This window comes from Aegilops tauschii, chromosome 2 (genome assembly GCF_002575655.3).
Source record: "Aegilops tauschii subsp. strangulata cultivar AL8/78 chromosome 2, Aet v6.0, whole genome shotgun sequence".
Lineage (NCBI taxonomy): Eukaryota > Viridiplantae > Streptophyta > Magnoliopsida > Poales > Poaceae > Aegilops > Aegilops tauschii.
Window position 1 is genome coordinate 237,482,570 of NC_053036.3, and position 27,670 is coordinate 237,510,239.

General features: G+C 45.9%; 1 protein-coding gene and 1 long non-coding RNA gene across 3 annotated transcripts in view; one reads left to right on the plus strand and one right to left on the minus strand.

Annotated features, from left to right (window-relative positions):
- The window catches only part of LOC109768060 (uncharacterized), a 38,934-nt gene extending 23,411 nt beyond the window's left edge, over positions 1-15,523 (plus strand). Inside the window, exon 3 of the mRNA XM_020326796.4 lies at positions 15,026-15,523. Within this exon, the coding sequence (XP_020182385.1) occupies positions 15,026-15,287 (262 nt within the window). The 3' untranslated portion in view covers positions 15,288-15,523. The remainder of the gene's footprint in view (positions 1-15,025) is intronic.
- A 451-nt stretch (positions 15,524-15,974) lies between these two features.
- Positions 15,975-19,313, minus strand: LOC109768059 (uncharacterized). Of its 2 annotated transcripts, XR_002233987.4 has the most exons (4): positions 18,749-19,313; positions 16,806-18,628; positions 16,527-16,710; positions 15,975-16,449 (listed from the first exon to the last, which is right to left on the minus strand). It is a non-coding gene; the product is annotated as an uncharacterized lncRNA (long non-coding RNA). The 2 variants fall into 2 exon arrangements; XR_002233986.4 differs by having other exon boundaries at positions 16,806-19,313.
- Between the last annotated feature and the right edge of the window lie 8,357 nt (positions 19,314-27,670).

A 27,670-nucleotide genomic window follows, 5' to 3' on the forward strand; every position in this document is an offset into this window, starting at 1 on the left:
GAGCTCTTCGTGATGCTGAAATCGACAAAGGTAGAAATCAAGAAAAACATCAAGTGTTGATGGTTGACGAGACCACTAGTTTCAAGAAAAGGGCAAAGGGAGAAAGGGGAACTTCAAGAAGAACGGCAAGCAAGTTGCTGCTCAAGTGAAGAAGCCTAAGTCTGGTCCTAAGCCTGAGACTAAGTGCTTCTACTACAAAGGGACTGGTCACTGGAAGCGGAACTACCCCAACTATTTGGTGGATAAGAAGGATGGCAAAGTGAACAAAGGTATATTTGATATACAGATTATTGATGTGTACTTTACTAGTGTTTATAGCAACCCCTCGGTAATTGATACTGGTTCAGTTGCTAAGAGTAGTAACTCGAAACGGGAGTTGCAGAATAAACAGAGACTAGTAAAAGTGAACAAAGGTATATTTGATATACAGATTATTGATGTGTACTTTACTAGTGTTTATAGCAACCCCTCGGTAATTGATACTGGTTCAGTTGCTAAAGAGTAGTAACTCGAAAACGGGAGTTGCAGAATAAACAGAGACTAGTAAAAGGCGAGGTGACGATGTGTGTTGGAAGTAGTTCGAAGATTGATATGATCATCATCGCACACTCCCTGTACTTCCGGGATTAGTGTTGAAACTAAATAAGTGTTATTTGGTGTTTGCGTTGAGCATGAATATGATTTGATCATGTTTATTGCAATACGGTTATTCATTTAAATTAGAGAACAATTGTTGTTCTGTTTACATGAATAAAACCTTCTATGGTCATACACACCAACGAAAATGGTTTGTTGGATCTCGATCGTAGTGATACACATATTCATAATATTGAAGCCAAAAGATGCAAAGTTAATAATGATAGTGCAACTTATTTGTGGCACTGCCGTTTAGGTCATATTGGTGTCAAGCGCATGAAGAAACTCCATACTGATGGGATTTTGGAATCACTTGATTACGAATCACTTGATGCTTGCGAACCGTGCCTCATGGGCAAGATGACTAAAACGCCGCTCTCCGGAACTATGGAGAGAGCAACAGATTTGTTGGAAATCATACATACAGATGTATGTGGTCCGATGAATATTGAGGCTCGTAGCAGGTATCATTATTTTCTGACCTTCACAGATGATTTGAGCAGATATGGGTATATCTACTTAATGAAACAAGAGCCTGAAACATTTGAAAAGTTCATATAATTTCAGAGTGAAGCAGAAAATCATCGTAACAAGAAAATAAAGTTTCTACGATCTGATCGTGGAGAAGAGTATTTAAGTTACGAGTTTGGCCTTCAGATAAAACAATGTGGAATAGTTTCACAAATTCATGCCACCTGGAACACCACATCATAATGGTGTGCCCGAACGTCATAACCGTACTTTATTGGATATAGTGCAATCTATGATGTCTCTTACCAATTTACCACTAATCGTTTTGGGGGTTATGCATTAGAGACAGCTACATTCACGTTAAATAGGGCACCATCAAAATCCGTTGAGACGACGCCTTATGAACTGAGGTTTAGCAAGAAACCAAAGTTGTCGTTTCTTAAAATTTTGGGGTTGCGGTGCTTATGTGAAAAGGTTTCATCCTGATAAGCTCAAACCCAAATCGGAGAAATGTGTCTTCATAGGATACCCAAAGGAGACAGTTGGGTACACCTTCTATCATAGATCCGAAGGCAAGACATTCGTTGCTTAGTATGGATCCTTTCTAGAGAAGGAGTTTCTCTCGAAAGAAGTGAGTGGGAGGAAAGTAGAACTTGATGAGGTAACTGTACCTGCTCCCTTATTGGAAAGTAGTTCATCACAGAAATCTGTTCCTGTGACTTCTACACCAATTAGTGAGGAAGTTAATGATGATGATCATGTAACTTCAGATCAAGTTACTACCAAACCTCGTAGGTAAACCAGAGTAAGATCCGCACCAGAGTGGTACGGTAATCCTGTTCTGGAGGTTATGTTACTAGACCATAACGAACCTACGAACTATGAAGAAGCGATGGTGAGCCCAGATTCCGCAAAATGGCTTGAGGCCATGAAATCTGAGATGAGATCCATGTATGAGAACAAAGTGTGGACTTTGGTTGACTTGCCCGATGATCGGCAAGCAATAGAAAATAAATGGATCTTCAAGAGGAAGACGGACGCTGATAGTAGTGTTACTATCTACAAAGCTAGAATTGTCGCAAAAGGTTTTCGACAAGTTCAAAGTGTTGACTACGATGAGAGTTTCTCACTCGTATCTATGCTTAAGTCTGTCCGAATCATGTTAGCAATTGCCGCATTTTATGAAATATGGCAAATGGATAAACAAAACTGCATTCTTTAATGGATTTATTAAAGAAGAGTTGTATATGATGCAACCAGAAGGTTTTGTCAATCCTAAAGGTGCTAACAAAATATGCAAGCTCCAGCGATCCATCTATGGACTGGTGCAAGTATCTCGGAGTTGGAATATACGCTTTGATAAGTTTGATCAAAGGATATAGTTTTATACAAACTTGCGGTGAAGCCTGTATTTACAAGAAAGTGAGTGGGAGCACTACAACATTTCTGATAAGTATATGTGAATGACATATTGTTGATCGGAAATAATGTAGAAATATTCTACAAAGCATAAATGAGTGTTTGAAAGGAGTTTTCAAAGAAAGACTTCGGTGAAGCTGCTTACATATTGAGCATCAAGATCTATAGAGATAGATCAAGACGCTTGATAAAGTTTTCAATGAGTACATACCTTAACAAGATTTTGAAGTAGTTCAAAATAGAACAGTCAAAGAAAAAGTTCTTGGCTGTGTTACAAGGTGTGAAATTGAGTAAGACTCAAAACCCGACCACGACAGAAGATAGAAAAAGAATGAAAGTCATTCCCTATGCCTCGGCCATAGGTTCTATAAAGTATGCCATGCTGTGTACCAGATCTATTATATACCCTACACTGATTTTGGCAAGGGAGTACAATAGTGATCTAGGAGTAGATCACTAGACAGCGGTCAAAATTATCCTTACTGGAATAAGGATATGTTTCTCGATTATGGAAGTGCCAAAAGGCTCGTCGTAAAAGGTTACGTCAATGCAAGTTTTGACACTAATCTAGATAACTCTAAGTCTCGGTCTAGATACATATTGAAAGTGGGAGCAATTAGCTAGAGTAGCTCCATGCAGAGCATTGTAGACATAGAAATTTGCAAAATACTTACGGATCTGAATATGACAGACCCGTTGACTAAAATTATCTCACAAGCAAAACATGATCACACCTTAGTACTCTTTGGGTGTTAATCACATAGCAATGTGAACTAGATTACTGACTCTAGTAAACCTCTTGGGTGATGGTCACATGACGATGTGAACTATGGGTGTTAATCACATGGTGATGTGAACTATTCATGTTAAATCACATGGCGATGTGAACTAGATTATTGACTCTAGTGCAAGTGGGAGAATGAAGGAAATATGCCCTAGAGGCAATAATAAAGTTATTATTTATTTCCTTATATCATGATAAATGTTTATTATTCATGCTAGAATTGTATTAACCGGAAACATAATACATGTGTGAATACATAGACAAACAGAGTGTCACTAGTATGCCTCTACTTGACTAGCTCGTTAATCAAAGATGGTTATGTTTCCTAGCCATAGACATGAGTTGTCATTTGATTAACGGGATCACCTCATTAGGAGAATGACGTGATTGACTTGACCCATTCCGTTAGCTTAGCACCCGATCGTTTAGTATGTTGCTATTGCTTTCTTCATGACTTATACATGTTCCTATGACTATGAGATTATGCAACTCCCGTTTACCGGAGGAACACTTTGTGTGCTACCAAACGTCACAACGTAAATGGGTGATTATAAAGGTGCTCTACAGGTGTCTCCAAAGGTACTTGTTGGGTTGGCGTATTTCGAGATTAGGATTTGTCACTCCGATTGTCGGAGAGGTATCTCTGGGCCCACTCGGTAATGCACATCACTATAAGCCTTGCAAGCATTGTGACTAATAAGTTAGTTGCGGGATGATGTGTTACGGAACGAGTAAAGAGACTTGCCGGTAACGAGATTGAACTAGGTATCGAGATACCGACGATCGAATCTCGGGCAAGTAACATACCGATGACAAAGGGAACAACGTATGTTGTTATGCGGTCTGACCGATAAAGATCTTCGTAGAATATGTGGGAGCCAATATGGGCATCCAGGTCCCGCTATTGGTTATTGACCGGAGACGTGTCTCGGTCATGTCTACATAGTTCTCGAACCCGTAGGGTCCGCACGCTTAAAGTTACGATGACAGTTTTATTATGAGTTTATGTATGTTGATGTACCGAAGGAGTTCGGAGTCCCGGATGAGATCTGGGACATGACGAGGAGTCTCGAAATGGTCGAGACGTAAAGATCGATATATTGGACGACTATATTCGGACTTCGGAAAGGTTCCGAGTGATTCGGGTATTTTTCGGAGTACCGGAGAGTTACGGGAATACGTATTGGGCCTTATTGGGCCATACGGGAAAGAAGGAAAAGGGCCTCAAGGGTGGCCGCACCCCTCCCCTTGGTCTGGTCCGAATTGGACTAGGGAAGGGGGCGCCCCCTTCCTTCCTTCTCTTTTTCCCTTCCTCTTTTCCTATTCCATATGGGAGGTGGAATCCTACTAGGACTAGGGAGTCCTAGTAGGACTCCACACTTGGTGCGCCCCCTCCTAGGGCCGGCCTCCTCCTCCCTTGCTCCTTTATATACGGGGGCAGGGGGCACCCCATAGACACAACAATTGATCCTTGAGATCTCTTAGCCGTGTGCGGTGCCCCCCTCCACCATATTACACCTCGATAATACCGTTGCGGAGCTTAGGCGAAGCCCTGCGTCGGTGGAACATCGTCATCGTCACCACGCCGTCGTGCTGACGAAACTCTCCCTCAACACTCGGCTGGATCGGAGTTCGAGGGGCGTCATCGAGCTGAACGTGTGTAGAACTCGGAGGTGCCGTGCGTTCGGTACTTGATCGGTCGGATCGTGAAGACGTACGACTACATCAACCGCGTTGTGATAACGCTTCCGCTTTCGGTCTACGAGGGTACGTGGACAACACTCTCCCCTCTCGTTGCTATGCATCACCATGATCTTGCGTGTGCGTAGGAAATTTTTTGAAATTACTACGTTCCCCAACAGTGGCATCCGAGCCTGGTTTTATGCGTTGATGCTATGCACGAGTAGAACACAAGTGAGTTGTGGGCGATATAAGTCATACTGCTTACCAGCATGTCATACTTTGGTTCAGCGGTATTGTGAGATGAAGCGGCCCGGACCGACATTACGCGTACGCTTACGCGAGACTGGTTTCACCGTTCGGAGCACTCGTTGCTTAAAGGTGACTGGCGGGTGTCTGTCTCTCTCACTTTAGTTGAACCGAGTGTGGCTACGCCCGGTCCTTGCGAAGGTTAAAACAGCACCAACTTGACAAACTATCGTTGTGGTTTTGATGCGTAGGTAATAACGGTTCTTGCTAAGCCCGTAGCAGCCACGTAAAACTTGCAACAACAAAGTAGAGGACGTCTAACTTGTTTTTGCAGGGCATGTTGTGATGTGATATGGTCAAGACATGATGTGATATAATGTGTTGTATGAGATGATCATGTTTTGTAACCGAGTTATCGGCAACTGGCAGGAGCCATATGGTTGTCGCTTTATTGTATGAGATGCAATCGCCATGTAATAGTTTTACTTTATCACTAAGCGGTAGCGATAGTCGTAAAAGCAATAAGTTGGCGAGACGACAACGATGCTACGATGGAGATCAAGGTGTCGCGCCGGTGACGATGGTGATCATGACGATGCTTCGGAGATGGAGATCACAAGCACGTGCTTCGGAGATGGAGATCACAAGCACAAGATGATGATGGCCATATCATATCACTTATATTGATTGCATGTGATGTTAATCCTTTATGCATCTTATCTTGGTTTGATTGACGGTAGCATTATAAGATGATCTCTCACTAAAATTTCAAGATAAAAGTGTTCTCCCTGAGTATGCACCGTTGTAAAAGTTCTTCGTGCTAAGACACCACGTGTTAATCGGGTGTGATAGGCTCTACGTTCAAATACAACGGGTGCAAAACAGTTGCACACGCGGAATACTCAGGTTAAACTTGACGAGCCTAGCATATACAGATATGGCCTCGGAACACAGAGACCGAAAGGTCGAGCGTGAATCATATAGTAGATATGATCAACATAGTGATGTTCACCATTGAAACTACTCCATCTCACGTGTTAATCGGACATGGTTTAGTTGCTTTGGATCACGTAATCACTTAGATGATTAGAGGGATGTCTATCTAAGTGGGAGTTCTTAAGTAATATGATTAATTGAACTTAAATTTATCATGAACTTAGTCCTGATAGTATTTTGCAAATTATGTTGTAGATCAATAGCTCGCGTTGTTGCTTCCCTGTGTTTATTTTTTGATATGTTCCTAGAGAAAAATTATGTTGAAAGATGTTAGTAGCAAAGATGCGGATTGGATCCGTGATCTGAGGATTATCCTCATTGCTGCACAGAAAAATTATGTCCTTGATGCACCGCTAGGTGACAGACCTATTGCAGGAGCAGATGCAGACGTTATGAACGTTTGGCTAGCTCAATATGATGACTACTTGATAGTTTAGTGCACCATGCTTAACGGCTTAGAATCGGGACTTCAAAGACGTTTTGAACGTCATGGACCATATGAGATGTTCCAGGAGTTGAAGTTAATATTTCAAGCAAATACCCGAGTTGAGAGATATGAAATCTCCAACAAGTTCTATAGCAAAAAGATGGAGGGGAATCGCTCAACTAGTGAGCATGTGCTCAGATTGTCTGGGTACTACAATCGCTTGAATCAAGTGGGAGTTTATCTTCCAGATAAAATAGTGATTGACAGAATTCTCTAGTCACCATCACCAAGTTAGTAGAACTTCGTGATGATCTATAGTATGCAAGGGATGACGAAAGTAATTCCCGAGCTCTTCGTGATGCTGAAATCGACAAAGGTAGAAATCAAGAAAAACATCAAGTGTTGATGGTTGACGAGACCACTAGTTTCAAGAAAAGGGCAAAGGGAGAAAGGGGAACTTCAAGAAGAACGGCAAGCAAGTTGCTGCTCAAGTGAAGAAGCCTAAGTCTGGTCCTAAGCCTGAGACTAAGTGCTTCTACTGCAAAGGGACTGGTCACTGGAAGCGGAACTACCCCAACTATTTGGTGGATAAGAAGGATGGCAAAGTGAACAAAGGTATATTTGATATACAGATTATTGATGTGTACTTTACTAGTGTTTATAGCAACCCCTCGGTAATTGATACTGGTTCAGTTGCTAAGAGTAGTAACTCGAAACGGGAGTTGCAGAATAAACAGAGACTAGTAAAAGTGAACAAAGGTATATTTGATATACAGATTATTGATGTGTACTTTACTAGTGTTTATAGCAACCCCTCGGTAATTGATACTGGTTCAGTTGCTAAAGAGTAGTAACTCGAAAACGGGAGTTGCAGAATAAACAGAGACTAGTAAAAGGCGAGGTGACGATGTGTGTTGGAAGTAGTTCGAAGATTGATATGATCATCATCGCACACTCCCTGTACTTCCGGGATTAGTGTTGAAACTAAATAAGTGTTATTTGGTGTTTGCGTTGAGCATGAATATGATTTGATCATGTTTATTGCAATACGGTTATTCATTTAAATTAGAGAACAATTGTTGTTCTGTTTACATGAATAAAACCTTCTATGGTCATACACACCAACGAAAATGGTTTGTTGGATCTCGATCGTAGTGATACACATATTCATAATATTGAAGCCAAAAGATGCAAAGTTAATAATGATAGTGCAACTTATTTGTGGCACTGCCGTTTAGGTCATATTGGTGTCAAGCGCATGAAGAAACTCCATACTGATGGGATTTTGGAATCACTTGATTACGAATCACTTGATGCTTGCGAACCGTGCCTCATGGGCAAGATGACTAAAACGCCGCTCTCCGGAACTATGGAGAGAGCAACAGATTTGTTGGAAATCATACATACAGATGTATGTGGTCCGATGAATATTGAGGCTCGTAGCAGGTATCATTATTTTCTGACCTTCACAGATGATTTGAGCAGATATGGGTATATCTACTTAATGAAACAAGAGCCTGAAACATTTGAAAAGTTCATATAATTTCAGAGTGAAGCAGAAAATCATCGTAACAAGAAAATAAAGTTTCTACGATCTGATCGTGGAGAAGAGTATTTAAGTTACGAGTTTGGCCTTCAGATAAAACAATGTGGAATAGTTTCACAAATTCATGCCACCTGGAACACCACATCATAATGGTGTGCCCGAACGTCATAACCGTACTTTATTGGATATAGTGCAATCTATGATGTCTCTTACCAATTTACCACTAATCGTTTTGGGGGTTATGCATTAGAGACAGCTACATTCACGTTAAATAGGGCACCATCAAAATCCGTTGAGACGACGCCTTATGAACTGAGGTTTAGCAAGAAACCAAAGTTGTCGTTTCTTAAAATTTTGGGGTTGCGGTGCTTATGTGAAAAGGTTTCATCCTGATAAGCTCAAACCCAAATCGGAGAAATGTGTCTTCATAGGATACCCAAAGGAGACAGTTGGGTACACCTTCTATCATAGATCCGAAGGCAAGACATTCGTTGCTTAGTATGGATCCTTTCTAGAGAAGGAGTTTCTCTCGAAAGAAGTGAGTGGGAGGAAAGTAGAACTTGATGAGGTAACTGTACCTGCTCCCTTATTGGAAAGTAGTTCATCACAGAAATCTGTTCCTGTGACTTCTACACCAATTAGTGAGGAAGTTAATGATGATGATCATGTAACTTCAGATCAAGTTACTACCAAACCTCGTAGGTAAACCAGAGTAAGATCCGCACCAGAGTGGTACGGTAATCCTGTTCTGGAGGTTATGTTACTAGACCATAACGAACCTACGAACTATGAAGAAGCGATGGTGAGCCCAGATTCCGCAAAATGGCTTGAGGCCATGAAATCTGAGATGAGATCCATGTATGAGAACAAAGTGTGGACTTTGGTTGACTTGCCCGATGATCGGCAAGCAATAGAAAATAAATGGATCTTCAAGAGGAAGACGGACGCTGATAGTAGTGTTACTATCTACAAAGCTAGAATTGTCGCAAAAGGTTTTCGACAAGTTCAAAGTGTTGACTACGATAGAGTTTCTCACTCGTATCTATGCTTAAGTCTGTCCGAATCATGTTAGCAATTGCCGCATTTTATGAAATATGGCAAATGGATAAACAAAACTGCATTCCTTAATGGATTTATTAAAGAAGAGTTGTATATGATGCAACCAGAAGGTTTTGTCAATCCTAAAGGTGCTAACAAAATATGCAAGCTCCAGCGATCCATCTATGGACTGGTGCAAGTATCTCGGAGTTGGAATATACGCTTTGATAAGTTGATCAAAGGATATAGTTTTATACAGACTTGCGGTGAAGCCTGTATTTACAAGAAAGTGAGTGGGAGCACTACAACATTTCTGATAAGTATATGTGAATGACATATTGTTGATCGGAAATAATGTAGAAATATTCTACAAAGCATAAATGAGTGTTTGAAAGGAGTTTTCAAAGAAAGACTTCGGTGAAGCTGCTTACATATTGAGCATCAAGATCTATAGAGATAGATCAAGACGCTTGATAAAGTTTTCAATGAGTACATACCTTAACAAGATTTTGAAGTAGTTCAAAATAGAACAGTCAAAGAAAAAGTTCTTGGCTGTGTTACAAGGTGTGAAATTGAGTAAGACTCAAAACCCGACCACGGCAGAAGATAGAAAAAGAATGAAAGTCATTCCCTATGCCTCGGCCATAGGTTCTATAAAGTATGCCATGCTGTGTACCAGATCTATTGTATACCCTACATTGATTTTGGCAAGGGAGTACAATAGTGATCTAGGAGTAGATCACTAGACAGCGGTCAAAATTATCCTTACTGGAATAAGGATATGTTTCTCGATTATGGAAGTGCCAAAAGGCTCGTCGTAAAAGGTTACGTCAATGCAAGTTTTGACACTAATCTAGATAACTCTAAGTCTCGGTCTAGATACATATTGAAAGTGGGAGCAATTAGCTAGAGTAGCTCCATGCAGAGCATTGTAGACATAGAAATTTGCAAAATACTTACGGATCTGAATATGACAGACCCGTTGACTAAAATTATCTCACAAGCAAAACATGATCACACCTTAGTACTCTTTGGGTGTTAATCACATAGCAATGTGAACTAGATTACTGACTCTAGTAAACCTCTTGGGTGATGGTCACATGACGATGTGAACTATGGGTGTTAATCACATGGTGATGTGAACTATTCATGTTAAATCACATGGCGATGTGAACTAGATTATTGACTCTAGTGCAAGTGGGAGAATGAAGGAAATATGCCCTAGAGGCAATAATAAAGTTATTATTTATTTCCTTATATCATGATAAATGTTTATTATTCATGCTAGAATTGTATTAACCGGAAACATAATACATGTGTGAATACATAGACAAACAGAGTGTCACTAGTATGCCTCTACTTGACTAGCTCGTTAATCAAAGATGGTTATGTTTCCTAGCCATAGACATGAGTTGTCATTTGATTAACGGGATCACCTCATTAGGAGAATGACGTGATTGACTTGACCCATTCCGTTAGCTTAGCACCCGATCGTTTAGTATGTTGCTATTGCTTTCTTCATGACTTATACATGTTCCTATGACTATGAGATTATGCAACTCCCGTTTACCGGAGGAACACTTTGTGTGCTACCAAACATCACAACGTAAATGGGTGATTATAAAGGTGCTCTACAGGTGTCTCCAAAGGTACTTGTTTGGTTGGCGTATTTCGAGATTAGGATTTGTCACTCCGATTGTCGGAGAGGTATCTCTGGGCCCACTCGGTAATGCACATCACTATAAGCCGTGCAAGCATTGTGACTAATAAGTTAGTTGCGGGATGATGTGTTACGGAACGAGTAAAGAGACTTGCCGGTAACGAGATTGAACTAGGTATCGAGATACCGACGATCGAATCTCGGGCAAGTAACATACCGATGACAAAGGGAACAACGTATGTTGTTATGCGGTCTGACCGATAAAGATCTTCGTAGAATATGTGGGAGCCAATATGGGCATCCAGGTCCCGCTATTGGTTATTGACCGGAGACGTGTCTCGGTCATGTCTACATAGTTCTCGAACCCGTAGGGTCCGCACGCTTAAAGTTACGATGACAGTTTTATTATGAGTTTATGTATGTTGATGTACCGAAGGAGTTCGGAGTCCCGGATGAGATCTGGGACATGACGAGGAGTCTCGAAATGGTCGAGACGTAAAGATCGATATATTGGACGACTATATTCGGACTTCGGAAAGGTTCCGAGTGATTCGGGTATTTTTCGGAGTACCGGAGAGTTACGGGAATACGTATTGGGCCTTATTGGGCCATACGGGAAAGAAGGAAAAGGGCCTCAAGGGTGGCCGCACCCCTCCCCTTGGTCTGGTCCGAATTGGACTAGGGAAGGGGGGCGCCCCCTTCCTTCCTTCTCTTTTTCCCTTCCTCTTTTCCTATTCCATATGGGAGGTGGAATCCTACTAGGACTAGGGAGTCCTAGTAGGACTCCACACTTGGTGCGCCCCCTCCTAGGGCCGGCCTCCTCCTCCCTTGCTCCTTTATATACGGGGGCAGGGGGCACCCCATAGACACAACAATTGATCCTTGAGATCTCTTAGCCGTGTGCGGTGCCCCCCTCCACCATATTACACCTCGATAATACCGTTGCGGAGCTTAGGCGAAGCCCTGCGTCGGTGGAACATCGTCATCGTCACCACGCCGTCGTGCTGACGAAACTCTCCCTCAACACTCGGCTGGATCGGAGTTCGAGGGACGTCATCGAGCTGAACGTGTGTAGAACTCGGAGGTGCCGTGCGTTCGGTACTTGATCGGTCGGATCGTGAAGACGTACGACTACATCAACCGCGTTGTGATAACGCTTCCGCTTTCGGTCTACGAGGGTACGTGGACAACGCTCTCCCATCTCGTTGCTATGCATCACCATGATCTTGCGTGTGCGTAGGAATTTTTTTGAAATTACCACGTTCCCCAACACAAGGAGCACCGGCACAGAGAACTATGATGTCGAAATCCGGATGATGCCCTGGGTGAGCATGACCGCACACTGCCACTCCAGCTCATGCTTCTGCAGCTGGGGTTAGCGGTACGGCCGCACGGCGACAGGAGCCGTGTCCAGCAGTAGGTGGATGCGGTGGTCGTAGGGCCGGACTGGCGGGAGGCCCTGTGGCTCGTCGAAGAGGTCGCTGTGCTGCTGGAACAGGCTAGCCAACAGGGGGTGCTCTGCGTCGACGGCGGCCGCCGTCAACCGGGGCTGGGGCACCGCCGGGGCGGCGCCACCCACGCCCTCCCATCGGACGCGGCGCCCCAGGTGCCAGAAGATCATCGTCATGGCGTCTAAATCCCAGAGGATGGGACCCAGGGTCCGCAAAATGTCGACGCCGAGGATGAAGTCGAAGCAGCCCAAGTCAATGCCGACGCAGGTGATGGTGAAGTGCTCGTCGCCGATGGTGATGGGGACATGCCGAGCAATACCCTTGCAGTGTAGATGGTCACCATTGTCCACGGTAACTTAGCTGCTCCCCGCCAATCGGTTGCGGTGCTAGGCGTCGCATGGTGGCCCCGGGCAAGAAGTTGTGGGTGGAGCCCGTATGCAGCAGCGCGAGGAACCGCTCCCCGTTGATCGTCACCGGCAGCAGCATAGTCTTCTCCGTCCGGATGCCCGCGAGGGCATGGAGGGAGACCACGAGGGCGTTCGCCTGGTCGGGGCCCGGGGGAACCTCGGCATCAAATGGAGCGGTCGGGTCATCGAGCCTGGTGGCGGCGGCGTCCTCCTCGATGCAGTCTGCAGCCTCCAAGTAGAAGAGGCGCGGGAAAACATGGCCCGGAACGTAGGGCTCGTCGCAGTTGTAGCACAACCCCTGACGACGGCGCTCGAGCTGCTCGGCCGGGGTTAGCCAACGGAATGGGCGTGCCGCGGCCGGGGCGTTGGGTGTTGCGAGGGTCTGGGCAGGACGCCCCGGCGCTGGTGGTGTCGGCCGAGGGGGGGGGGGGTTGTCGGGCGGCCCGGGACGGTGGCGCCTGCTGCATGGCCACCGCACGACGCTCGAAGGCGCGGGCATAGTACATGGCCGTCTGGAGGTCCTGTGGCGCGCGCATCTCCACGTCCACGCGGATGTGGTCCGGCAGACCGCCAATGAAGAGCTCGGCCCGCTGGCGAGCCGTGACGCTGGGAGCGTGGCAAGCTAGGGCTTGGAAGCGGTCGGCGAAGTCTTGCACCGTGGAGAGAAAAGGCAGGCGCCCAAGCTCCGCCAGCCGACTCCCGCGTATCGGCGGTCCAAAGCGCAATAGGCAGAGCTCGCGAAAATGCTCCCATGGGGGCATGCCACCCTCGTCTCGTTCGAGAGCGTAGTACCACGTTTGAGCTGCTCCCCAGAGGTGGTATGAGGCGATCCAGGTGCGGTCGGACGCGAGCGTGCGCTGCCCTCTAAAAAATTGGTCGCACTGGTTGAGCCAATTCGCGGGGTCCACGGTGCCGTCGTAGGGTGGCGAACTCGAGCTTGGAGAATCGCAGCGGTGGCTTAGGCGTGGACGAGGGGCGGGTGTGCCTCGTCTGCGCGGAAGAGCGAGGGCGGTGGAGCCGAGTAGGCAGGCATCAGGGTGCCGCCGTGGAACAGGGGCCCGTCGACGCCGTCGTAGCAGCCGGCGGAACCCGAGGGCCCGCCGTACTGCATGGCAGGGTGCGGCAAGGATGGTTGGCCCGAGGCCGTCGTATAGACTGGCTCGAGGGATCCGGCGAGCCAGGCCGGCAGTGGTGACGGCGATGGGGGAATCGGACCTGGTGGATGGGCACACCCTGGGCCGTCGTCGGGACGCCCTGGAACGAGGACGCTGGGGGTGGCGGCTGCAGCGGCGGCACCATGGTGGTGGCGAAGGAGGTCGCCGGGGGTGGCGGCGGCCACTGGTGCGGCTGTGGCGCCAGGGTGGTGGCGAAGGGGGCTGGCGGCGGCCCATAGGGACCTGGTGGAACGAGCGGATGCCCGCGACCACCTGCCCGAGCTCCTGTAGCGCCGCCGTCATCTCCTCGGGGGTGAAGACGATGGGGGCGGTAACCGGTGGCGTCCAGGCGGCGGAGGAGATCGGTCCCGACAAGGGCGGCGCGGTCGTCGCGGTGGTCATCGGCGGCGTGGTGGTGACCAGCAGCGGGAGGGTGGCGGTGGGCAGAGGGGTGGACATGATCGAACTGGAGACAGCTGATACCAGATTGATAGGAGCTGGGTTCCTACCAGGCCGTGCCCTCAGGTTATAGGAGTGGAAGGGAGGCTGCCGAGGTGAGGGGTGCGAGCGGCGGTGCTGGGGCGCCGTGATCGCGCGGAAGAGAGGAAGGCGCAAGGGCGGCTAGGGTTTAGGTTTCTCGGTTCAAGAGCCGAGCAATAGAGATGACTTATTGCTTAATGCCAAAACGAGTCCTTACAAATGTTTATATAATCCTCCTATGTGCTAATAAAAATAGTGATAAGTTGGGCCAAGCCCGTAGCTAGCCGCGTGATTGGGCCTCCTCCGGCTATAGTAAACGCGGGTCATAACAGATTGTTTCTGAGTGCATCTTGTGTCCCTCAATACATAGTATATTGAAACTTGAACTGGATGCTCTGCCAGCACATTGCTGTTGTCTGGCGTGACCAAATGTTTTTCAGTACCTAGAGGTTGCGTTGAGATTCTCTAACTTAAGTCAGGTCAGGTGAGTTAGCAGTCCGGATCTACGCCCAACATGTAGTAATGTGGAAAAAGTAGATAATGACATAATTTACTATCAACCAAAACATTCCAATCACAATTCCCTAAGAATTTTCCATCAGCAAGATGATTGTTTCCCATTTGCAGGTTGACCTTCCTCGTTGCAGCGGCGTGTTTGCTGGCAGGATCAGTCCGTAATGCATACCACACCCGGTACAGGGGGATCTTCAACGGTGACCCACTCTCTTGCGAGACGCTGCGCAAGGGTGTATTTGCTGCTGGTGCAGCCTTCACCTTCTTCACGGCCATCCTGAGCGAGTTCTATTACATCAGCTACTCCCAATCCCGGGATGCCGCTGGTGACACTCCATACGGCGGCTCCAGTATCGGCATGGGCCCTTACAATTAAGGAGCTCGGTGCAGGAGGTTTAAGGAGCTCCAGTATCGGTGCAGGAGGTAGTTACGGTGTGGATCATGTAGCTCGTGGAGTGCGGTGTTCTTGTTAACATTAATTACGGTGGTAGTTACGGTGTAATTTGGCTTGCTGTTTTCAGTAGGCTACGTATGAGATTACTTGGTCGGGCTTTGTACTATTCGGATTATTGGATTGGATTCTGGATTGGAATTGCTTATCCAGTTATCCTAGTCTGCTGATGTGATTTTAACGGGTCGCACTATTCGTCACAGGTGAGGAATTGCTATTCTTCGCCGGATATTCTATTCTGAGCTCAGGCTCAGCTGAACCTGAAATCAGCACCATTCGCTACCATCTGGATCTGTGCATGTGACCTGTATTTGCGTCAGGTATAGCCAATTATTGCACTCAAATATGGCCTGTTCCTGCGTGCATTAATTGCGACGGCCACCGTCACCTTCAGTTGGAACAGATGATCCGTGCACGGCTCAGTTGATTTCCTGTACCCGGGTGAGCCGTCTTGGTTGGTTAGCTGCTGCAAGGGACATACATCCGGCTCGTCTGTATTACACATCGCAACGAGGCATGATTTGTCATTAACGAAATAATATGAATGCCATTTTCTATTTCCTGGGGCATGATTTGCATCTTTTACACGAACGCACCTCCTCACACCAGCCATGACCAAAAAACTACGACTAGAAATGTACTAACAGATGCACTCCGGCAACAACGTCGTACATTACAACACCAATGGTTTCGACAATCAAAAAAGCTAGCTCACGCATACCAGACTATTGCCTTCAACAAGTGCTCCCAAAATGCACACCACAGTAACTACGCCAGAGCTCTACATGCGAGACCGAAAAAATACAGCGACACAGACAATCAACAAAACCAACTCTTTGTCTGCCTACGCTTACATGAGATGCTACCAACCTCCTCTTCGTGTGAGCAAGTGTCACTAAGGTCAATCAACACATACACGGTCAGGGATCGTTTTTTTACATCAGTTATAGCAACACTTTATTCGACCTGCATGCCGGAGGTTGGGAAATCGCCGAAACCTTCTTCCAAAAGAACCGCAACTTGAGTCCACGCCCATTTCCTGCTTGCAGCTCGTTCCGCCTTTGCGATCCATGAGGACAACTTCACCCTGGAACACTTATCACCGTGAAGCAATCGCATAAAACCAAAGGCAAACGTTGCCTGCTCTGAGTTTGCAGTGCTCACCTCGCCATTATCCTGCGCCGCTTCATCTGGCTGTATTAGATCATTCGTGTACACATCTGTGTGCTTGGCTGTGATTCTCATGATGCTCTATTATATACCAACTATTGTCAGCCGCCCACAGTAGCCGTATCAATGCAGGTCAATTGCATCTACACGACCTTCTATTCTCTGCATCTGGCTTACCCTGCTTTGCAAAACCAAGAGTCATTGTCAATTACATTTCCAACTATTTTATATTCTCTAACAAACAAAAAAAACAAAACAGATTTAAGTACACACCGGACAGCCACAAACGATCTCCTGCATTGACTTTGTCCTCTCGGCATTCAATCTGCTTCCACACCAACAGTCCATGGGAACAACTAGAATCATGCATTGATGTCTCAAAACATTTTTTGCATTTGAAAGTAGTATTGGAGCATGTAACCAGTCCCTTCAGTTAAAAGATTCACTGACTTTGTTGGCATTTAACAAATCAAAGAAGATATACACCAGGTCCTCCAGGTTAATTTTCTGTGGTCATAAATATCAAGCTGTTCCATTCGAAAAGCAAATCTTTTTCTGAAAGGATGGCATGTTGTGAACAATAACCTTTTGTATCTACAACAAAAAATTGCTGCCTGCAATCACTTTGCAACAGCTGGATTATTTTCTCTCATTCTCCTTGCGGTGGATCTAATTTTTTTTGTCAATGCGCAGCAGCAGCGACTACCGCTTCGGCGATGACTGTCATTTCCTCCATCACTTTACAAGCAGCCACAATGGACATGATCAGGATATTACGAAAAAAGATGAACAGCTGGATCTAGGCGGTGATGGGAAGCTCGGGAAGCCAATGAGTCCTGCGAGCAGCTTCAAGACCAGACTATGCCTAAGCTTTGTCGCCAGCGGATGCCAGTTGGCCTATGGCAAAGTTGAGCTGCGCAGGCCAGACGCATCTTCAGAAGTCCAAGATCAAGTGGTTCTCATGCTGTTTGTGATGATCGTGTGTCTGCTGTTTTGCAGAAATGCCTAAATATAAACTTTTCTATTCTTGTCATAGTCCATTTTTTCGGTTCAATGAAGGCATGATAGGCAACAAAAATGGATTGAACAGGAACTCACCGTATCTCTTATTCTCTTCCTTAAATTTTAACTGAACAATACAATTCTTCATGTAGCTGGACAACACCTCTTCCACTCCTATTTTACATGTAATACATGCATTATCAGCTTCTGTTGTTACCTTCTCTTGGATAATGAGCAGGGTAAGTGTCAGTTGGAGAGAGATAGTGCTGACAGACAGCAAGGTCCTCAAGTTCTGGGCTGAGGATGTATACAAGGTTTTTGGGATCCCTTGCGGTCATCGCAAAATCAAAGGCACGGATGCCAACATAAACCCTGAAGCAATTTAGTTCTTATAGGTATTACTTGAAATGAACAAGATAGGGGTTCACAGCTTGCGCGCAGCAGAAGAGTTCCTTTTGGGCGACATCAACGAGAATTCCAGCAAGCTAGAAAAATATTGTTTCCAGATAGCCTTTGTTATATTTGTCGTGGGCCATGTCCTTGGTCTATTATGTACCAACTGTTGTCGGTCGTGCGCTGCAGCCTTATAAATGCAGGACACTCACAGTGGCATGAACTACTATTCTCTGCCTCTGGTTTCCCCAGTATAATTTCATAAAAACACAAATGCCATCATTTAAACACACTTGCAGCACCGAAACCCATGGCTGCCACTTATTTTCCAAAATGATAATTACATGAATCAGTGTTTACCGAGCAGCCGCAGACAATTTCTTGCATTGACTTTGTCCTTTCGGCGTTTAGCCGGCTCTTATAGAAGTCGCCTCGCACAATGAATTGAAACTTAGGCCTAGTGTGGGATGTACTAAACTTTTCATAGGTTCCGCATACTTCCGAATAGATTGTTCCAATGCACTCATCCGTGATGGGCATGGAGTCCTGTCTGGTGGTGCACTACCGAGTCATAACCTAAATTTACAAACCGGCCTTCAATAGTAAAATACTTCCAGAATTTGCATAAAAGTAGTTACAGCAGCTATACTGTTACGATCGCCTACCATGGTTTACATTTCCACTGCTACATAGATCAGTTCCTGCATTTTTTATTCGTACTACTGTGAGCTCAGATATTATTATTTTGTTTGGATATATGAACGTGGGGCAAACACTCTGAACAAATGCAATTCTACAATGACAGTGTTTGGGGTTCAGACCTTTTCGTCCAGCGGGGGCTTGCCGGTTGATTCTGTCAGTTGACTGCGCCAACCAAGCAGGAGAAGCATCCGGACGACGGCGCACCACCCCGTGTGCTCTCTCCGGGACAGCGCTGCCGATCTGCTGCCCGTAACCAGACCCATTGTTTGAGTCCGCCGGGACTCCACCGTTGGCCAAGCTCTCCAGCAGAAAGGCCAGAGGCGCTGGATCTGTGTGATCCAAGCTATCGGCGAACTCCTCCCGGAGCGGGAACCTGATCTCAAGTGGCAACCAGCGCCGGTCATGGCCAGCGTTAGCTTATTTCTCCCGGCGTGCCTGCTGACACTGCTTACCCCAAAAAACATATTAGATCCCCCGGGAACTAACTGTCCACGGCATCAAGCAAGAACTCATGCACACAATCTTCCATCTTCTAGTTTCTGGTACAGATCAAGCGCCGCCGCCTGTCCTCCCGTAATCCATGAAGGCGGAACAGAGGTGATTTCTGCGGGTAGAGGGGTGGAGACGACTCCAGATGTCGCCGTTTTATCCAAACGGGCTGCACACTTTTCTGATCCATGGCTCGGTACAAAACCAAACGTCCTGGTCCACGGACCATAACTGGCAAGCGAAACGGGCCTTTCCCCGCGTACGATCTGGCCCACAAAAGCTCCATTGTTTCCTACTGTATATCGAATACAACCCTTTTTCCCCGTTCCGCAGCAGACGCGCCAGCAGGATTTGTTCGCATCCCGAGTAACGAGCGGACGACGAAGATTTCGGGAGCATCTGGGCTCGAGCACCGAATCGCCGCCTTCATCAATTTTGTCCTACGTTGGAAGTGAAAAGAGTAGGCAAATAAATGTATGTAGGCCAAAAAGGATATTCTACGTGATGTAAAATGACGAGCACAAAATGTACACATAAATGTAAATTTTGTGTTTTTGTGACTCATACTTAATTTTTCTTGTACTGGTTTTGGCGTAGTGAATCGATATAAACCTAATTATTCGTGTAAGTCGCGCTAACTGGTGCAGAGACCAACTACAACCGAGAAGTTAAGCAAACTATTTTTTGACCAACTACAACGGAGAAGTTAAGCAAACTATTTTTTGACCAACTGACCAGTTACAACTTAGAAGTTAGATAAACTATTTAAAAAGTGAAGTGAACAGTCTAAGAGTATCTTCAATAGAGGGTCCAAATTTTGGCGGTCCAAAACCGGAGATGTAAAATTTGGACCACCAAAAAGTGCATTTTGAAGCTCCGAAAAACGCTCAACTCCAACCGATGGTCCAAATTGATGGTCCAAAAAAGCAACTCCAATAGATGGTCCGAACCAAAGATATAAAAATCTGAAAACGGTCGCGCGGCTGCTGCCAGCCACTGCTCAGTCGTGGTTTTGCATTGAAATAGCATCAAAAATTTGAAACTAAAGTGCATCATCATCATAGTTTCAATCAGAAGTGCATCACCATCATAGTATCAAATCCCTCTACCAAAAGAGCATCGTCTCAATCAAAGTTTTTCGCCCTAGAAATTGAAATGCACATGAATATTACTCATGCGGGTCATCAACACCACCGGCGTTGTGAACCGTGGTACGATCATCATCTTCACTTGTGTGGACCAACGTTGGCGTAGAGAGTCGCTCGAACGGAAGTGACCACTTGTGTTGCACTCATCGAAGTACTCCTTGATGTGTTGCCAATAGGTGTTCACCGTTTGGTCGCTTCCAACGCTTGCATCTTGAGAGGTTTTCTTCCAAGCGGTGCATATCAACACATCCTCCGCGGTGGTATAATTTCCACTTCTTCCCTTGACAACAAAGCCCTCATCGTCCACATCAAGATTGTCATCATCATATTGGGTTTCATATTCTTGTGACGCATACATGTAATCATCATTTGCCACATTTGTCGCGTGCATGAAAGCTTCATCATCAAAACTACAATTGGACGCACAAACAATCAAGAACACATACAATTTGAAACAACAAACGAGAGCAGAACCGGAAAATACCTTTGCGACATTTCGTCGAACATGTTGGAGGTGGTGGCCGTCGGCGTGGCCACATCTTCCTCGACGGCCCACGGTGGCGGCGGGGGAGGTTGAGGAATGGATGTGTGGCTGCTGGAGGAGGCCGCCGGCCGCACAGGCTACGAGTCGTCGCCCCGAGTCGCCGCGGCCGCCTTGGAGACCTTCACCGGCCGCGTAGAACTGTCGGTCGGGTTGCGGCTGCGGTTGGCCGACCGTTTTCCGCCGCCTCATCCCTTCGCCGGCTTCGCCGCCGGCGCAGTGGCCACCGGCCGGGGCGGTGCAAATCCGGACCGACGGACGGGGACGACGGCATGGCAGCGGTTGCGGGCGAGATGGCAGCGGCGGCCACGTGGGTCAGCCCACCGGCTGCGGCGGCGGAGGAGAAGGCGGCGGGGTCATCGCCGGAAGGCGGGGGGCGGTGGCGGCCGGGCGGGTTGCGGGCGGGCGGACGGGCGCGGGCGGGCGGGAAAGGAAAGGAACTGGCGGTTTGGCGTTCGCGGACAGCGGCTGGTTTTGGACCAGATGCACCTCGTGATGTAAATTTGCAACGCGAGGTGTTGTATTTTAGATCACGAGGAGGCCGTGGTCCAATTTTTTTACATATGGACCGTCTGTTGGAGCAGCGTTTTTTGCCCCAGACGGTCCAAAAGTTAGGTATTTTTACATTTGGACCGTCTATTGGAGACGCTCTAAAGAGGCCAATTACAATGATCGACGCAAAGTCCAATTGCAACCAAGAAGATAAGCGACCAACTGCAACCTACTCCTTCCGCCCCATAATATAAGATGTTTTTCTGACACAACACTATTGTCAGAAAACATCTTACATTATGGAAAAGAGGGAGTATAAGTTAAGCGAATTATTTGAAAGTTTTTTCTCAACTGTTTGCAAATGATTATATTTATATTGTGTTGGTATTTGCCTTGACGATGATCATTCCATAGCTTTATTTATTGATAAACAAGCCGTTTGTTGAGCAACTGAATGTACTCTGAGATATTTTCTTAATACTCAGGCCTTTCCTCATCTCATAATTGCGACGAAAAACTAATAACAGAGAAATTAAGTAAACAATTTGAATGTTGTTTTCGGAGAATTTCCTGTAAATGATTATGTTCTTATTGCATTTGTAGTTACCTTGTATATTTACCAACGACGGATTATCATTGCCCATGGGCTTCGTTGGCCGGCCAGGACAAGCAGACGACATCATCGATAGAAACACTAACCACACCCTGATGCGGAGTATCCTACATACATCTTTATGTCGAGAGTCCATTCGGCAAGTGACACGTTCGACATCTGCTTCACATACATAAAGGTGAATCATCTCCTTTACACGTGTTCACTTGATCCCTTTGAGGATGGTATTCCACTTGACACTCCTCTCGTGTGCACGCATAGGTATTGTCGGGACTTCACGGTTGACAAGGAGTGCAAGCATCAAGGAACGACTACACCATCCGCAAGGAAAGCATGGAAGAGCAGACGGAAGAAAGAAAGACGACGGAGCGGCTGCTGAGCTGAACCCTGACATCCGGATGACCATCCGAATCATTCGGGCATTGATACGTCTCCAACGTATCTATAATTTTTTATTGTTCCATGTTGTTTTATTATCAATCTTGGATGTTTTATAATCATTTTATAGTCATTTTATATCATTTTTTGGTACTAACCTATTGACATAGTGCCAAGTGCCACTTGCTGTTTTTCCATGTTTTTTACATCGCAGGAAATCAATATCAGATGAAGTCCAAATGCCACGAAACTCCACGATAATTTTTTATGGGCCAGAAGGAAGGCAATGGGCCCTAGTTGCACCTGGGGGGTGCCCCGAGGGGGGCACAACCCACCAGAGCGCGCCAGGAGGCCCAGGCGCGCCCTGGTGGGCTGTACCCACCTCGGGTGCCCCCCGGACCGCCTCTTTGCTCCAGAAACCCTAGAAGCGTCGACGAAATATTCATCCAGCCGCCGTAGAGTCCAGAACCACCAGATCCAATCTAGACACCATCACGGAGGGGTTCACCACTTCCATTGGTGCCTCTCCGATGATGTGTGAGTAGTTCTTTGTAGACCTTCGGGTCCGTAGTTAGTAGCTAGATGGCTTTCTCTCTCTCGTTGGATTCTCAATACAATGGTCTCTTGGAGATCCATATGATGTAACTCTTTTGCGGTTTGTTTGTTGGGATCCGATGAACTTTGAGTTTATGATCAGTCATATCTTTTTATATCCATGAAAGTTATTTGAGTTTCTTTGATCTCTTATATGCATGATCTCTTATAGCCTCGTATTTCTTCTCCGATATTTGGGTTTTGTTTGGCCAACTTGATCTATTTATCTTGCAATGGGAAGAGGTGCCCGGTAGTGGGTTCGATGTTACGGTGCTCGATCCCAGTGACAGAAGGGGAAATGACACGTATGTATCGTTGCTACTAAGGATAAAAAGACGAGATCTATATCTACCACCATATAGATAAACGGATCTTGTCTACATCACACTACTAGGGAAAAGCCTATACACAGAGGTATAGCAGTAGCGCTGGTTAAAATAGGGCACTACTGCTACTTTGTAGCAGCGCGTTCCAGAAAAGCGCGCTATAGCTACAACTATAGCAGCAGCGCGTGTGCAGCAAAAAGCGCTACAACTATAAATCCCACCGTGTTGGCGGTAGGCTAGGAATAGTAGCAGCGGTTCCGCGCAAAGTGCTCTACCACTATGGTCGTTGTTGCGCGTTTCCTGCATAGAGCGCTACTGCTAAGAAAGAAAAAAAAATGAAAAAAATAGAAAAGTAAATGAAAATGAAAGAAGTAGGAAACAGAGAAATAAAAAAAAGAAAATATAAGGATAAACAAAAGAAATAACTGCTTCCTATAGCAGTAGCGTGTTCTGCTAAAACGTGCTATATCTAAGTTAGCTATAGCGCGTTTCCGAAACAGCGCTACTGCTAGTTCGACTTAACCACCCGCGGGCTCAAAATTTTGCTAAGTCCTCCTTCCCCCCTCCCCCTGTTCCCCTAACTCCTCTGTCGCCGCCGCCCGAGCCCGAGCCTGCCCTCACCGCCGCCGCCCCGAGGCCGCCCTCAACCTCACCGCGGCCGCCCGCCGCCGCTCTCGACCTCATCGTCGCCGCCCTCGACCTTGCCGCCGCCGCCCTCGACCTCACCGCCGCCGCCCGAGCCCGCCCAGGACCGCTGCCTCCCGATCCCGAGCCCGTCCTCGCCGCCCCTACCTCCGTCGCCGAGCACCTCCCCGCCACCGTCTCTCCCCTCTCTGTAAGCCCCCCACCCCCTCTCTCTCTGCTTTTCCTTCCTCTGCCATGTTAATTAGCAGTAGTTGTAGATGTTAATTAATACTAGGGTTCATAGATAATGATTTTTAGTAGTAGTAGTGGATGTTAATTAGTAGTAGTGATGGTACTAGTTAACTAGGGCAGTATGGTTAATAGTAGATGTTTTTTAGTTAGGGTAATAATAGATGTTAAGTAGTAGATAATGTAGATGTTAATTAGTTCAGTAGGGTTTAGTTTTTGAATTGAGTTTGTTTAACTAGATGTTAATTAGGGCAGTAGGGTTTAGTTTAGAGTAAAGTTTAGTTCAGTAGTTAACTAAATATAATCTATATTTGGTTTTTGAATTTAGTTTGAGAGAGCATGAGATTTGTGTAGATTTTCTTGAAGTGTCAAATGCTAGGAGATGCAAATTTGAAGTGGTCAGGATATATGCAAATTCCTCAATTGTGTTTGCACATGTTTCGATTGTGCCGAAGTGGATTTGTTGTTTCCAAGGAATGAAGCCGAGTGGCCTATGTTTTGCCGGAATGTTGATTCATTTCCGTTTCGGCAAATTTCAGGTTCTCGATTTATCCACTGTTTAGCAAAAGTCGTGCCGAAATTTTCTGTGAATTTTGGCATGACTTGTGCTACAAACTAGGACATATCGAGTGCCCGGGATTTGTCGCACCGGGAAGGAGTCAACATTCCTGCAAAGCATAGGCCTTTTTATGTCATTATTCATTTTATTAGGTCTAGAATTAATTGACTAGATTTAATCGTAGGAAACATGGCTAGCAACAATGAAGGACAAGGTTCTGGTGACTGCGACAACGTGTACCTGGCGGCAGAGGAATTTTTTAGGGAAGCCGACAATAAACAGTTGATGTTGCTGGGTCCACCTGTCACATCGGAGACTCAGACCGACATCGAGACCGACACTGAGAGTGAGACCGGCGCTGAGACTGAGATCGGCATCGAGACCGGCGCTGAGACTGAGACCGGCATCGAGACCGGCGCTGAGACTGAGACCGGCGCCGAGACTAGCGGAGCCGATATAGAACCGACAGCAAAGAGGCAACGGCTTCCTAACAAGCTCAGGACTACTAGACTGGTGGTCACGGAGGTGGACGACGACAATTTTGACCCAAACGCGCCCGAGGAAGCGCGCGCGTGCTACGACAATCAAATAGGCTGCGTCATACGGGCAACCGCCACCATCAACGATGAGAAACTAAACAAGATAGATAATATGAGGCCCTCCCTCCTAAAGAAGCTGCACCAGATATTCTTGTTCCTGGGCCGGAATGAAAAGGATTATAAAGATCCAGATAAGGACCCGACAATGAAGAAGATAAACAAACACGCCATGACCAAGTTTAGCGACGCGTTGGCCGCCTGGAAATCAAGGGTGAAATATCGGATCATCAACAAAAAGGAACCCTACTCCGAGATTGTAAAGGATAATCCGACAATCACGGCAGAGCACTTTCAAATATTCAAGGCGGCTTGCGAGGCCGAAGCTGCCAAAAAAAGTCGAAGTACATGAAGGGGCTTCAACAGAGGAACATTGGGTGCCACCACCTCGGAAGCCGTGGTTACGGTGGGAAGAGGTCCATATGGGCCAAGGAGGACGCAGAAGCCGCGAGTCTGGGCATCTCTGATGAGGACATGACTACCTTGGATACGACCAAAAATATTGCATACATGCATATTTGTCAGGTGATTTCTAGTGCAAACTATTCAATAATCTATTTATGTTATCCAGAACAAAAATACTTCACACACTTTTGTGTTTTGTCTAATTACAGGTGTATGGGACATTTGTACAATCCACATATGAAGATAAGGCAAAAGGAGAAGTTTAGGTTCTGTTCAAAAAGTCCTCTCACGTCATTTTTGGGCCAAGAGAAGATAGAGTCCAAGTCTTTCACGTTCTGGATTCAGATTCGGACTACACACACATACCTGACTCAAAACACCAACAACTTTTTCATACGGACTCCGAATTGGGTGATTCTTTTTTTGTTGGAAAGTAGATTTCGTCGTCTTTCCAACCCAATTGGATTCAACTTTAAATTCATCCGGATCGTTGAGATATGGACGAAACAATCTGACGCTGCAGCAGAATCCGAGTCAAACAACAAGTCCAAAGGTGTTGCATCACCTCCACTTGGGCCCATGAGCCTTGTACGACCTAGGGTTGGTTTTAGGCTGCCTTGAGACGTCCTCCCACCTCCTTGGCCGCCACCCCTTGCTCCTATAGAAGTAGATCCATCTAGTAGATTTTTCCTTGGGATTTGCTTAGTTAAAAGTTAGCCATTGCAACATCGTGTACTTCGTTTGTGTCCAACGACCAGACCAAGACCGCTTACGGATCCCCACCTTTATCAATACTTCATCTATGTTCACAATATTCAGATTGCATTATCATATTCTTGCTTGTTCTTCGATTGCTTGCAGGAATAGACCTTCGTGGTCAGGTTGATTGTGCTGCGGCGTGGTCAATAACCTCTCGGAGTTGGTTTAGCGATTGCTAAGGCGCAACGTCGTGCACGTTTGTAGTAGGATCGTCAAAGTCGTCTCCACCAAATCGATAGTTATCATCTCATGGAAAGATCGGGACACCCTCGCCTCTATCAAGTGGTATCAGTTTTCAGGTTGCTCGGTGAGAATTTCCAGTTTTTACTAGATTAGATTTATTTTCTTACCTATTGTCCAAGAAAAGGGCACACAAAAAAAGTTAGATCTATTCATCCTTTGTCCAAGTTAGTCTGAGCCTTTGCAATTTTTTTTTCATTGCTTGCATAGTTGAATTATCGGTTGCATCATCGTGTCGAGTTGCTGGTCTTAGTGTCTAGTTCGTTTAGAGTTTCGAGTTCTGTTCACATTAGTCACATCGCCGCTGCATCGTTATCCTTTCCGCTGACCACCACCCCATCCATCAATTTCCACCACGTGTTACCCATTGTTCATTGTCACAATCATAGTTGAGGTCGTTCACATCTTCGCTTGATCCAATCTGCATCTTATCTAGTTTGTTTTGGAAAGAGGGAGAGAGAAAAAAAAAGACAGAGAAAAAAAGTAAAAAAAGTCAGAGAAAAAAAAGAGAAAGAAAAAGAAAAAAAGTGTGAGGAAAAAAAAGAGAGAAGAAAAAAATAAAATTCGGATCTATCTAGACTCAATCTCGTAGTTGAATTCCGATTGGAATCAGTTTTGTGCACTGTTTAGTAAAACAGGCATAACTTCCTCATACGAAGTCAGTTTTGGGTCCACGAGTACTCAAATGAAAGCTAGCGACGATCCACATCTAAATAGTTGCAGAGGCTAGTTCACTTTTTGACACCTCAAAATCGGCTTCTAAATAGGTTTTTTTGCCCTTTGAAGTTCGCAGACACAGCTTATTCCAGTTTTTCTGGCCAGTTTTAGAATTCTTTGACTCCTCATATCAATTCGGAATTGAGTGATTCTTTTTGCATTGGAAAGCTTGAGTTAGTAGCATTCTTTGAAAAAGTTATCAGATAATTGGCTCAAACTTTTCCAGAGGAAAGTTGGAGAGAGAGTTGTTGTATATCCTGCTTGGCAGTTGTTTTTCATCATTATCTTTACTGCTGTTGTGATCTTCACTT